We start from the raw sequence: 13643 nt of genomic DNA on the forward strand, positions 1-13643 counted from the left end.
AAGTAAGAGAGAAGGAATAGCTGACCAAGAAAAAAATAAAAAGTGCAAACAAAAGCCTATTTCAGACTCCCCGCAACACCCCGCCTACAAAAAAATAAAATAAAAAACCAAGAGGAGGTTGTTGTACCCCGATATAGTTCGCACTTATTTACTTAATGTTCAATTCAACAACAGAAAGTATGCCCAAACTTGAGTTTCGTTTTGCAACTTGAGTTGCATCGCTTCTACTGGGAGGACAGAGTTTATGCACCACAGATTTGGCTTTGGTCCTTTTTCCGTCTTCATCTCACTTTCTTATTTCTCCTTTCACTTCTGGGAGTCGTCTGAGAAGTTACTTGTGTACTCTGACCCGAACGCTTCTCACCGCATCTGTGGTCTTCTTGTTTTCAGAATACTTTTTTTTTAAAAAATAAAGAGATGCTATGGAACCCAAGATAAAAAGCAAGGGGGGGCAGGTGTCTTTGCAAACGGAGACCACCGTTTCGTGGATGCCCTCGGTATATCCAGTAAGATTGGGGTATTGCTCGCTCTCTGATCTCCCACAGCTGATAGTTGCAGTATGTTCTGCACCTTGGAATGACAAGATTGAGTACCAGGAAAGGGGAGCAATTTTGACAAGAGTTTTCATATTGATGGGGCACTGGGGAGGTTGTCATCTTTGCCTGATGGACCCATCACTTCCTTTTCTAGACATGAAAAATCAAAGCTTTGTAAGGCCTGGGCCCCAGCTGGATCTGCAGTATCTATTTGTGTCTCTCTTAAAACACAGAGACCCTCCTTGAAAGAACCGCATCTCCAGTGCATCAGCAAGCTGGCTCAAGGCAAGCGCTGATAACCCAATAGTGTGTTTTTTTGGAAATCTTTTAAAAGTAGCTAATTCCTTGGCTCCCTTCACCTGGTAATTACAAATCAGAAGCTATCGTTATCTTGAAGCTGCCACGATTAGTTCTCATGTCCTGACCTCTGTACAGTGAAAATATGTCATTATTTGAGGCAATCGAATCTGGCCTCTTCAACTAAGTGACCTACATAGAACAGATAAACTGCAGGAGAAAATTAGGTGTTACCCAGACAGAAAGTGTGCAGTAAATGTCACTTATTCTTATTAGCATGTATCATCTCGAAGAGTTGCAGCCGTGGGCCTTGCACTTCGGAGTAATGTGGAGAAAGAAAACTTGGTTCTGGGGTGGGGATGTGTGTAAGAAAAAAGCAGATGTACACGCAGAGACACCTTGCCACCTTCATCCATGGCCATCAGTCTGAGCTGTAAGGTTTGAAGATAGGTTTTTAACCTTAAAAGAATGCAGCCTGACTTTAGGTGGTGGTAAGCAAGCAGAATTAATTGCTGTGTGAACAATTTCCTAAGCATTGTTAATTGCGTTTCCTGTGGTTAATTGTTTCTCCCATCCCCAGCCTCATACTAGGAACCTTTCCCTGTCAACAGCCCTTTCCCTCCTGCAGTGCTGGAAACGTAGCAAAGGCATCAACCTGTGTCTGGTTGAAATGCCAGACAGACATGTGGTGGTTATTGCCTGGTTGAGAAATATGCAGGGGAAGGAAGTCCTTATTTTTTCACAAAGGAAGCATTTCTTAGATACAGACTTTGAAAGAATGCAGGTGTGTGGAACTTGCCTTTCACTCCACACAGTATGAACAACTCACCAAGAGCCATCAGACATAGGGGGATATTGGCTTAGCTCAACTAACCGGGACGTGGGGAGTTGGCACCAACAGAGTGACAAGGACCACCAGAAGGAAGTTTGGTGTCTGGAGGTTGGAGGTTGCATGGGAATAAAACGAGAGTTTTGTAGGCGTGCTTGTTTGCTTAGCAAAGAAGAGGCAGTGCTTCAGAGCTCTGTGTCTCATCTTGGACTGTGGGGAAGGGTAGAGGTAGGTCTGGTGAGAGGGAGAGAGACAGTGAATCGCCGTAGTACTATTTCCAGAAAAGAACTCCATTCCATCACTACCCCCAAGCTTATTCCACCATAGGCTGAAAAGATACTCACGTGTCAGGAAGAGGGCTGGAGCGGAAAAACCTTTTTCAAGTTTGAAACAGGGAGGTGGGGCTTTACCGTGGGCCAGTACTACTGCAGATACTGGAGGCTGCATTGGTATTTCAGCGCAGGTATAGTCTCGTCTGAACCAGACCAGCAGGCTGGCCTCACTGGGGGAGGCTTGATTTGAAACAGATTTAGATTGTGAGCAGTTTGGGGGAAAGTATTCTTTTCAATGCCCCTGGACCACCAGTCTATAAACAGCTCTGTCCGGAGTGCAGGAAAGGCTGGGAGGGATGGGGAGTGCCCTTTACAGTGATTCCAGAGGGGCATTTTCCCCTTTATGGTGGCACCATTTGGAAGGTCCGGGCTTTGTTTTCCCCTCCCTCCTCCGCCCGCCACTGGGGATGCTCTGCCCCTGAGGCTGTTGTTTCCTTTCCACTGGGAGAGGAAACCCAACTACCCAGATCTACTTGCCTTCTGTATTTAGCTAATCCCTGAGGTCTGGGGCAAGCCAGTGTTGAACTGCAGCTTCCTTCAAAGGCAGTCATTTGGAAAAGGCACCTGGCCCTCCCCCTTGACATCTGCATTGCTGAATTCTCTATTCATGTTTTCATTACTTTGTCTCTCCTGCAGCCATGCATCTGCTCGGACTCAATTGGCAACTCCAGCCGGCAGATGGACACACCTTTAACAATGGGATAAGGACCGGCTTACCAGGAAACGATGATGTGACAACAGCGCCATCTGGAGGTAAAGGTGAGGTTACAGCCGCGGCTCGCCCTCTTGAGGCCACAGGAAAATTCAGAGCTCCCGCCACCTGGTTCAGGTTTTCTAATCCGAATCTTGTAAGGTATTGCAAAAGGGAGAAAAAAAAGCCCTGCATTTTCTAGGTACCCCCGTTCAAAGCTGTCTGCTCTTCCTGTCTGTGAGCTGTGTCTGGCTGGAGCCACTCGGAGCTGGCGCCGTGCCCGCTCAGAGCCATGTGCACCCCTACGCTATCTGCAGCGACCGGCAGGGTCTGGAGCTACTTGAAAGCATCTCAAGGCCTGGGCAGGAACAGCAGCCACAGCAGCAGCGGGAGCAGCAGGAGAAAGTCCTGCCTGATGGGGAAAGCTGAGAGCAGCAGGCGGCACGGGCCAGTAGACTAGAGCCGTCTCCCCAGGGGAGAGATGCAGCTTCCCCAGGGAGGAAGCACCACCTGGCAAGGCATGAAAGAGAAAGACCCGGAGCTGTTCCGCTTCGTGGGAGAAGAGAAAGGAGTTTTGACAACTCGGGAACAAAGCTTCCCTTGGCAAAACAGTGAAGGGAACAATAGAAATGTTTACTGAAGCAATCAGGCAACTGTATTTTTGCAGGAAAAAAAAGAAAAAATTAGGTGCTAACAAGGTGCTAAGAAAGAGGAGAAAAAAACAGAACCATGGGGAAGTGGGGACATGGGGCAATTAAGAGACAACCAACGGCAGCCAATGGCACCATTAGGCAGGCTGGCATGCAGGGTAGGGGAGGATGCTTGATACAGGATGGAAATCACGAGCAGAAGAGATTGCACAGAAGGGTTCTCCAAACACAGAATTTTTCACTCTGCCTCTTAGCACACTAGGCAGTTCACCTGACATTTCTTAAAATACCCCACAGGGATATTTCAGCAATGGTAAGGGAAACATTTATTGGGTGCACCTATTGTGTGCCAGATTTAACGTTGTGTCACTTCCATAACCCTAAAGGGAGAAAAATGATCTTGGAGAAACTGGGGCCCAGGATGTTTTAGAAATTTACCCCAAATCCAACAAGTAGGCAGGTACAAATTTGAACTCAGGTCTGTGCCGTGTGCATCTTTAAGGGAGCTGTTGGGTTTTTCCTAGATCAGGCGTTTTCCACAGAGGATATTCCAGAATCATCTTCCCATAGAGGTGTACATTAATCAGCCCTGAGATGCTAATGTTGCTTAAATTAGCCTCTCCGGAGCTGTCCTAATGCTTCAAGTGTGACTTTTTCATCTTCTGATCGAGGCTTTAAGAGTCGTTCTCCTCATCTATCCTAATCATTACACTAAATTAACTTTAAGTCAGCATGAAAAAGTTTTATCTGAGGATGAAATTATATGCTTTCCATTATCAAGTGACTGAAACTAGACCTGAAAATGAAAAGTATATTTTACCTTAACTGACCCAAAAGCCAGGAGCCAGATTTGCTGGCCTCAGATTTGCAGTCTGCTCATCTCCAGGGCTTGACACCACCTGTAAATGTAACTTCAGTTGCCTTTACTGCAGTGGTTCTCAGCTGGGGTGTTTTTGCCCCCTAGGGGCACATCTGGCAAGGTCTGAAGACTCTTTTGATTGTCACATTTAGAAGAGGTGCAACCAGCATCTAGTAGGTAGAAGCTGAGATACAGTTAAACAGCCTACAATGCACAGGAGAGCCTCCTACGATGAGGAAGTATCCCATCCAAAACGTCCGTGGTGCTGCTCTTTGAGAAACTGCTTTTGGGGGTCTCTGTTATGTTTGATCCACAAATGTCCTTTAATCTGCAAATCAGCACTCCATCCTTTGAAAAGAGTGCAGAAGACACATTTGAAATGTGAATATGCATTTTTTTTGCACAGGGATGTATTTTATGTCCATATGCCTACTGAGATTACATACAAACACTTTTTTTTTTTAACTAAAAAACAATTGTTTTTTTTTTTTTTTTTTTGGCTGCTCCTCACAGCTTGTGGGATCTTAGCTCCCCGACCAGGGATTGAACCCGGGCCCTCGACAGTGAGAGAGCAGAGTCCTAACCACTGGACCGCCAGGGAATTCACACAAACACTTTTTAAATAGCATTCTTCACAGAAGGGAATCACTGATAGGCATTAACTTCCATAAGTGAAGGTCGGCCTCTCCTCCCATTTGTGATTAAGCTTCATTTCCAACCCCACTGGAGCCTCCCACACCAGCAGGACAGAAGATTCCCGGAAAAGAACAGGTCCTAACTAAGAGTATGATGTCTCTAAATGAACAAAGAAACATTTTCCATGGTGTCTTTGGAAAGGCCAGAACTTTTCCCCTCAGAGGCCACCTGCTTTTGAAAATACTGTGTGAGTTGTATAACATCACACACAGCAGAATATTTTCCAAATGAGTTCTGAGCCAGAAAAGAGGTTACCAAGTCATTGTGCAGTGAATTTTGTCAAGAGGACTTTTATGATAAAGTCTGAGCATTTGAAATTGCTTAAAGTTGAAGTAAAACTCAGAATGTCTTCTTTCTGAATGCCAAAACAGTACTCTTCCTGTGACCGAAGGGATCAGATCTCTTCTTAAGTTGTTGTGAGGTTTGGTTTTAAAAATGACTAGAGGGCTTCCCTGGTGACGCAGTGGTTGAGAGTCCACCTGCCGATGCAGGGGACACAGGTTCGTGCCCCGGTCCGGGAAGATCCCACATGCCGCGGAGCGGCTGGGCCCGTGAGCCATGGCCGCTGAGCCTGCGCCTCCGGAGCCTGTGCTCCGCAACGGGAGAGGCCACAACAGTGAGAGGCCCGCGTATCGAAAAAAAAAAAAAAAAAGACTAGAAAGGTTTGTGTTTTCACACACCCACCTCTTTTTTTTTTTTAACATCTTTATTGGAGTATAATTGCTTTACAAATGGTGTGTTATACCTGCCTAACTCTTTTTAAAGGCAATGATCCTATGTTTGAATTTCTTTACCCAGTGACCTACCTTCTCTGCACAATCCAAATCTATACATTTAGATAACCTGGATCAATTCCAATCGACTACTTTTCCAGTGTTTCAAGGAGACAATCAAGATATATTGGCAATAAATTAATTAAATACCACCCTCTCTATTTTTTTTGTGCTGTACGATAATCCTTCACTCCGATAATGTTTTAATCAAGATACACCACACATTGCCAGGGAGGTTAATCTTATTAAGCAATTACTAGGTAAGTATCCAGCAGAAGCAAATTAAAATGTAAGCAAAACACAGGCATGTGAGTCCCATCTAAGATGGCACATCGATAGAGATTTCATTACCTGGTCTTTAGGAGTGTTTACACTGCTCAGATTTGGAAAGGAGTCTAATAGACAGGGCAGCCTACACACTCTGATATGTTAGTAGAAACAAAGCACTTGATTAATTGGTTGGGAGAATATATGTTCTTTGGGCTTTGTCTTCCCTTTTCCATTTGTTGTTGTTCACGGTTTATTTTTTCTCCATTCTCTCTTTCAATTAAAACTTAACGTGGTTGATTTGGTCGTTGGATTTCACATCAAGGAAGGAGAGCCCACAGACTGCCAGAATCACTCACCATCTCAAGTGTATTTCTATGTTAAAAGGGACGAACTCATACGTCTTCATTACAAGAGCACAGAACACTTTTTCTATAGGTCTGGGTTTAGATAAGCCTTGAGAACGAAGATTCAATACAGTGTTCTGACCTGGTCAGATAGCATAAGGGAATCCAGTGTGATTGGCTAGGTCCAGAGGCAAAATATACAAGAACTTTTAAAGGGCACATCATATGTAGTGAATTTGTGCACTGATCTTAAGAAAGGATAAACTCCCAAGTAGAATTTCATGGGTCACTCTCAAAACCTACACTCATTTTACATTCAAGGTGTCCTCTACATCTGGGGTCAGCAAACTGCATCTCATGGACCAAATCTGGCCAGCCACCTGTTTTTGCAAATAAAGATTTATTGGAACACAGCCACGTTCGTTCATTGTCCCTGGCTGCTTTTGCACTCTGGCAATGGAGTTGAGTAGGTGCAACTGAGCCTAGATGGCCCCCAAAGCCTGAAATGTTTACTCTCTGGCCCTTTACAGGAAAAGCTGGCTGACTAGTCTTGATCATGTACAAACCCATTTCTACGTTCCTCGGACTTGTCTGTAACTACAGGTTGTAGGAGACTAGGGAGAAAGACAAAACTCCAATATATCAGTTTTTCCTTCTTGACATAGTGTTGGGTATAATATATTCTCGGATAACTTCGCATTGACAGATGCTCTATACTACAGGGCTCTGGGGTTGGTCTGACTAGATGCAAACACCAGCTCCATCACTAAGGAGCTGTGTGGATGTAAACAGGTCATTTTCCCATCCCTCGGCCTCTGAGCCATCATCTGTAAAATGGTACCCCCTCATAAGCTTGCTGTCCCCCATAATGAGATGTCACTTATAGAATATGGTGTGTGATATCAGATACTTAATAAGAGATCCATGAATATATGTTGTTTTTCCTGACATCATCATAACGTCTCTCGGTCGGTCCATTTAACAAGCCTCCACAGGCTGCCACTTCTTATGAGGTGCTGTATTTTCCAAAGGCACAGGCTGCCTTCAGAATGTGAAGGTAGACAATCCTACCACTTCATCTTTTTCCTTTACCTTCTAAGAATTGGGACAAACCCCAATGAAGACTTCTTCTCAACCACGTGCTTGATGAGGTCAGTAGGAAGCAGGACTTCCCGTTCCCAAGGGCCAATGTGCAAGAATGAGCTGGCCAGCTCCTTGCAGCATTATTTGTCTCACTGCAGCTTGAGTTCCATCACTGCCAGCATGTCTGTTTTAAGCCCCACCATTCTCGGTTTATAACTCAGCTGTAAACATTTATTTGTGCCTGGAGCACATTTCTTTCCTACCCTTTGAAAAAAAAATCAGAATTTCCAGATGGTATGCAAGTTGGAAAAAAATGGCAAAGACTGTTATTCTGTTTAGAAACATGTTTTTCTACACTTGCCCTTTCAGCAAAAACTTCATAATGATTTTTACTAGTTGGCTTAATGTATGGTGCTAGGAGCCAGATTAGCAGGGAGGTTGGTAATTCTTCCTCTGGCTCTCATCAGCCTCTCAATGAACACAGCCCAGGGTTCCCAAATGATCACTTCCCTACATGGGGCTTTTTCAAAGTCGGTGAAGTTCCCAGAAGGACAAGGGGTCATTATGTTTGAGCCAGCCCTTGAGATACTGTACATCTACTGGCAGATACACCAACAACCTACATACCAATGCAACAACTCCCCTCATTCTGGAGGCCCGACTAGTCTACCGTTGTTACAGATGGGTACCACTTAGTGCATCACATTGGTGGATCTCAGCTCCTGATTGCCCTCCACAAGCCGTTCCCAGTTGCATACTTTCTGTTGTACGTGGCATCATCGTGGCTTGACATACGTATTAATCATGAGATCCAGTTTCCCTTCCTGCTACATTTGCCCTTACTTTCATTGGCATGCTTCTCTTTCAGAGAGACCTGCACACCCAGAGCTTGGTCTCTGCTCTCTGCTTGGATACGCCTCTCTTTGTCTCTCTCGTATTTAGCCCAGGGTCTGAAAGGCAGTCAGCCTAGTGGTTACATATGTGGGTTTCTGAAACGGTCGGACAGAGCTTTTGATCCCAGCTCTGCCACTTAAGACCTGTGTGATCCGAAGCGAGTCACTTTACTCCTGTGGTCCTCTTGTCTGAAAAACAGGAAAAATAATCATAAAGGAATCAGGAGACTACATGGCAAGTTGTAACCACTCAATAAATGTTTTAGCTGCTATAAATAATACTAATAAACTGAACTACTTATTAATACAGAAGTATGTTCACCTGAACAGTCAGATGTGTAAATATCTGTTAACACCTTGAGTGGCAGAGATTTGGCCATTTTTGTCTAAGATGACAAATGGAGGTTTCAAAAGAAATAAAGGCCACGTGTAGTTCTGAGTGCTGAAGGATTTTATAAAAATCATTATTGCTGTGTGATGTTGTGCATACTATAACAGCCTCAGTGGACGCTCAGGATGGAAGTCTATTCCTGAAGAATAGTCAGGCAACAGCCGGGTGAAGGCTCCTGGGCTGCTGCTGACTCAGATGAGCTAGTGAATCTAATGTCCTTAGGAGAATCTTTTCGCCTATCTTTTGGTTAAACAGAATTCACAGATGGTTGTCCTGATCCCCAAATAAATGGAAACGAGGTGTGACGACTGAAGCAATATTCTGAATTCAACTTTATTTGCAATAGATAAAAATATGTGAGGCAGAATAATCTGCAAGGCAGATTTATGCCAGGGTGCCTCCAGAGTTCAGTTTAAGTTTAGGAAGTATTAACATAAGGCTTCATTTCCGTGCTATGACTGTGAGTCCATTCCCTTTATCACTCGTTTGGGGAATAGCCTTGCTGCTTCCATAAATGAATTATGGCAACATTTTCTGAAATGATTAGCTTCTAATGTGGCTATGGAAGGCTGTTGTTTTGCTCCACATCAGTCTTATTTAACTAGTTGGAATTTAAGGTACATGTGTCTGAAATAGGCAATCACTTCACATTTCCATGAGCAATCTTCCGTGGAGTTATAGACGTGGACTATCCTGTGAAATTGATCATTAGAATGTTACCTCTAAAATCCTAGAAATCTCATCTTTAAGCTGGAGATGAGCCAGCAAGAACCAATGTGTCTTAAGCATCTGCTTCTTAGGGCAAAATGATCACCATCTCCACTTTTCACTGTGCAGCTCGTAGATAGAAAAGTTGGACATGGAAGCCATGGTTCTGGGAGATGGAGGCTGGACTCCATCCTGTTTGCCAGGACACCACGCTTGGTCATTGCCTAGAACCCAAGGGTGGTGGCCAGACTCACACAGAATGATTACAGAATGGTGTTAAATTCCTCTGTTCTTGATACTGTCAATGCAAACCCAAGGGTCCATGGGACCCTGACTTCAGGATGCCTAGATAATGGATCATGGGAATATGACAGACACCCCAACGTTGATGTTGACCAGAGATTACCTAGCACTACAGTCGATGCTTGATAAATAGTCGTTGCATGAAAATATGAGTGAATGACCCACCCAGCATTGCTTGGCACGTTCATGGATCATTGTGAAATAAACACATGGCTGCTTTTCAGTTGCCCGCCTGAGAAGCAGCTAGAGCCCACATTAACAGCTGCAGTTTGGGTGTTAAACTGGCCTTTGCTTTCTCTGGCCGTAGCACTTTAATTCATGCAGTAGGTTCCCCCCCCCCCCGCCCCGGGTCTGCAGATGTATTGACCACTCATTGTGTATTGATTTCAGCTGCTCTGGAAGATGTCTGTTTCATTACAGCCCACTCCAGCCCTGGGCCCTCTTGTAGTTAATAGTGCACTAGGCAGCTGATATCATAAACTATCAATAAATCATCACATATTTATCCTCCAAATCTGGGACAGTTACAGGTGTTTTAAAGGCAGCACAACAACTGCATAGAAAGATGTAAAAGTGCCTAAAATTCGCGTCCTATGTTACCCTGGTTAATCCTCAGAAGCAACCCCATTATACAGAGGAGTAGACAAGCTCAGAGAGGGGGAGGGATCAGCCCGAAGGCACATGGCTAGTAGTTGTCAGAGCTGGGATTCAAACCCAGGGCTGACCAGCTCCACATGCAACATTGCCTCCTGAGAACTCAGAATTTCTCAATATGAGGACACCCATCTTGGAGGTAAAGGGAGAAACCATAATTACTTTGTTTCCTTGTTGAGTGTCTCTCAATGGCATCCTTTTAGGGGTTAACCATGTTTGTGGTCCTAGAAGAGCTGGCATGGCTCCGGGAGCCCAGGTTCTGATCCTTGTTTGTGGGACTGGGAGCCTGGTCCGGGCTGCTGGCCTCTTTGACCTTGGAGGGCAGCAGAGACCTCCTGGACATCAGCCCAGGGATTTGACCTCCAGGGACAGAGTCATGGAGATGGTTCCCCACGCTGGCTGTAGCAATTTACAAAAGCCACCTTTCCTTTTAATCTCTTGGGAGGCAGTATTGGCCTAACTTTTCTCTTCCTTTTATTATTTTTAAAGTTACAGAAGTTATGCCCACTCATTTTGAAGGTTCTTTTTTTAAAAATTTTATTTATTTATTTTTATTTTTGGCTGCATTGTGTCTTTGTTGCTGTGCGCAGGTTTTCTCTAGTTGTGGCGAGCGGGAGCTACTCTTGGGTGCGGTGCGCAGGCTTCTCGTCGCAGTGGCTTCTCTTATCGCGGAGCACAGGCTCTAGGCGCGCAGGCTTCAGTAGTTGTGGCTCGCGGGCTCTAGAGCGCAGGCTCAGTAGTTGTGGCGCATGGGCTTAGTTGCTCTGTGGCATGTGGGATCTTCCTGGACCAGGGCTTGAACCCGTGTCCCCTGCATTGGCAGGCGGATTCTTAACCACCGCGCCACCAAGGAAGTCCTTGAAGGTTCTTTTTTAAGTATGTAGAAAAAGTCTTTTTTCCTTTGGCTGTAAAGTCTATTAGTGTAACAATTGGCAAATTTGAATAAGATCTATAAATTAGATATATTTGGTTGTATCAATGTTAATTTTCTGTTTGTGATAACTGTACTGTGGTTCTGAAAAAGAATGACCTTGTTTTTAGGAGAAACACTTGGAAATATTTAGAGGTAAGGGAGCCACCTGTTTATAACTTAACTCAATGTTTCAGGAAAAATATATATTTATATACAGAGAGGGAACACAAATCTATGTAACATTTATGGAATCTGGGTGAAGGATATGCAGGAATCTTTGTACCATTGTTTGAAATTTTTCCATAAATCTGAAATTATTTCAAAATGAAAATGTTCGGCTTCCCTGGTGGCGCAGTGGTTGAGAGTCCATCTGCCGATGCAGGGGACACGGGCTCGTGCCCTGGTCCAGGAAGATCCCACATGCCGTGGAGCGGCTGGGCCCGTGAGCCATGGCCACTGAGCCTGCGCGTCCGGAGCCTGTGCTCCACAACGGGAGAGGCCACAACAGTGAGAGGCCCGTGTACCACAAAAAAATAAAAATAAAAAAAATAAAAACTAAAAAATGAAAATGTTTTATATATTAAAGGTATTTATATGCAGATGTGTATATATATATGTATATATATATATATGGAAAAAGTGAAAACTCTTTGCAAAAGAATAATTCAGTTGCATATGTGGAAAGTTTAGTTTGAAAGCAATCACTGGTTTGTTAAAAGGGATGTTACCTTCACTTTCTGATAACCCCTCCCCACCGCGGACACCACACAGGCGTCTTTGTAGCACAAACCCAGAGATGACCCTCCTGGCTTGCTCTGTAGACCACAGTAGGCTAAGGTGGAATGCCCCTTAAGGAATCTTTGGGTCCAAACCACTCTTATGGAGATAAGGACAATGAGACCTGGAGAGCTGAACTGCCTAAAACTAGCCAGCTGCTTAGTAACAAGGATGGGAGTTCAACAGCATAGTTCATTTACATCCCTGTTCCTTCCACAAATGGTTCAGCATCATAAAGCATCAGGATTAGGACCCTTACCTTTTGGTTGTTAATCCAATGACCTATACACTAGACTCCAGCTGCCTTGGCTCATTTTTTTTGTTTATAAGACTTTATACAAAAGATAAATTAAGAGTTGACTCATGATTTTTCAGAAGGATTCATAAGGAAGTTTTCTATAGGTAGTAAATTTCCCCATGGAGCTTTCCAAGGAGAATTTAAATTTTTTTTTAAAGCCGGTTTCCGTGCAACTTTTCAAAGTAAATCTTTCTTAAGGCTCTCATTTCACCCAGTAGTCACAGGGGGTTTGTTAAAATACCCCATCAGATGGTCAGATAAAACTTGATTCAGTTCAATAAGAATTTATAGATGGGTTGCCAGGTGCAAACCACGGAGAACCCAGAGATGAATTTGTAGCCCTACCTGACCTCAGGGAGCACAGCGTCTAATAAGAGACACTTAGAAAGGCAAGTAAAATCAACATAGTACCCAACAACAGTGCTGCAGTAGAGTTAAGTGTAAATGCTATGAAAACGCAGAGAAAGAACCTGTTTATCTGGCAGGAGGCAGGGTATAAAGGATAAAAGAGCTTCAGTGTGAAGGTATAGCTGATTGGATCTTAATTTCAGTGTTGCTAAATAAAGCAGGATTTTCAATAAACTAAGCTAATCAATAAAATAACCAAACTGGCTTCTAGAAAGTCCCACCAAAAATCAGGAATGGAAATAGAGCCTGACTCCCAGTTTTAAGCTTGTTCCCATAGTTAAGTCTATTCCAGAAGAGTTAGACTCTCCCCTCTCTCTTGATAGATACATACATACATATATATATACACATATATGCACATATACATATATGTAAGTATATACATGCATATCACATATACACACAATGTCTTTTTGAAAATCCTTTACTCTGAAAAGAAAGCCATGGAATATTACTCAGCCATAAAAAGAAATGAAATTGAGTTATTTGTAGTGAGGTGGATGCACCTAGAGACTGTCATACAGGGTGAAGTAAGTCAGAAAGAGAAAAACAAATACCGTATGCTAACACATATATATGGAATCTAGAAAAAAAAATGGTTCTGAAGAACCTAGGGCCAGGACAGGAATAAAGACGCAGACGTAGAGAATGGACTTGAGGACACAGGGAGGGGGAAGGGTAGGCTGGGACGAAGTGAGAGAGTGGCATGGACATATATACACTACCAAATATAAAACAGATAGCTAGTGGGAAGCAGCTGCGTCTCACAGGGAGATCAACTCAGTGCTCTGTGACCACCTAGAGGGGTGGGATAGGGAGGGTGGGAGGGAGACGCAACAGGGAGGGGATATGGGGATATATGTATATGTATAGTTGACTCACTTTGTTATACAGCAGAAACTAACACCATTGTAAAGCAATTATACTCCAATGAAGAT

At 43.9% G+C, this 13643-nt stretch overlaps 1 protein-coding gene across 11 annotated transcripts in view; it reads left to right on the forward strand.

Moving 5' to 3' along the window:
• TENM2 (teneurin transmembrane protein 2) overlaps positions 1 to 13643 on the forward strand; it is a 530300-nt gene that overhangs the window by 293472 nt on the left and 223185 nt on the right. For all 11 annotated transcript variants that reach the window (XM_082622423.1, XM_082622416.1, XM_082622422.1 and 8 more), the window contains one exon: positions 2631 to 2753. In XM_082622423.1, the coding sequence (XP_082478549.1) occupies positions 2631 to 2753 (123 nt within the window). The remainder of the gene's footprint in view (positions 1 to 2630; positions 2754 to 13643) is intronic.

The sequence above is a fragment of the Mesoplodon mirus genome, assembly GCF_964341445.2.
Source record: "Mesoplodon mirus genome assembly, chromosome: 5".
Taxonomy (NCBI): Eukaryota; Metazoa; Chordata; class Mammalia; order Artiodactyla; family Ziphiidae; genus Mesoplodon; species Mesoplodon mirus.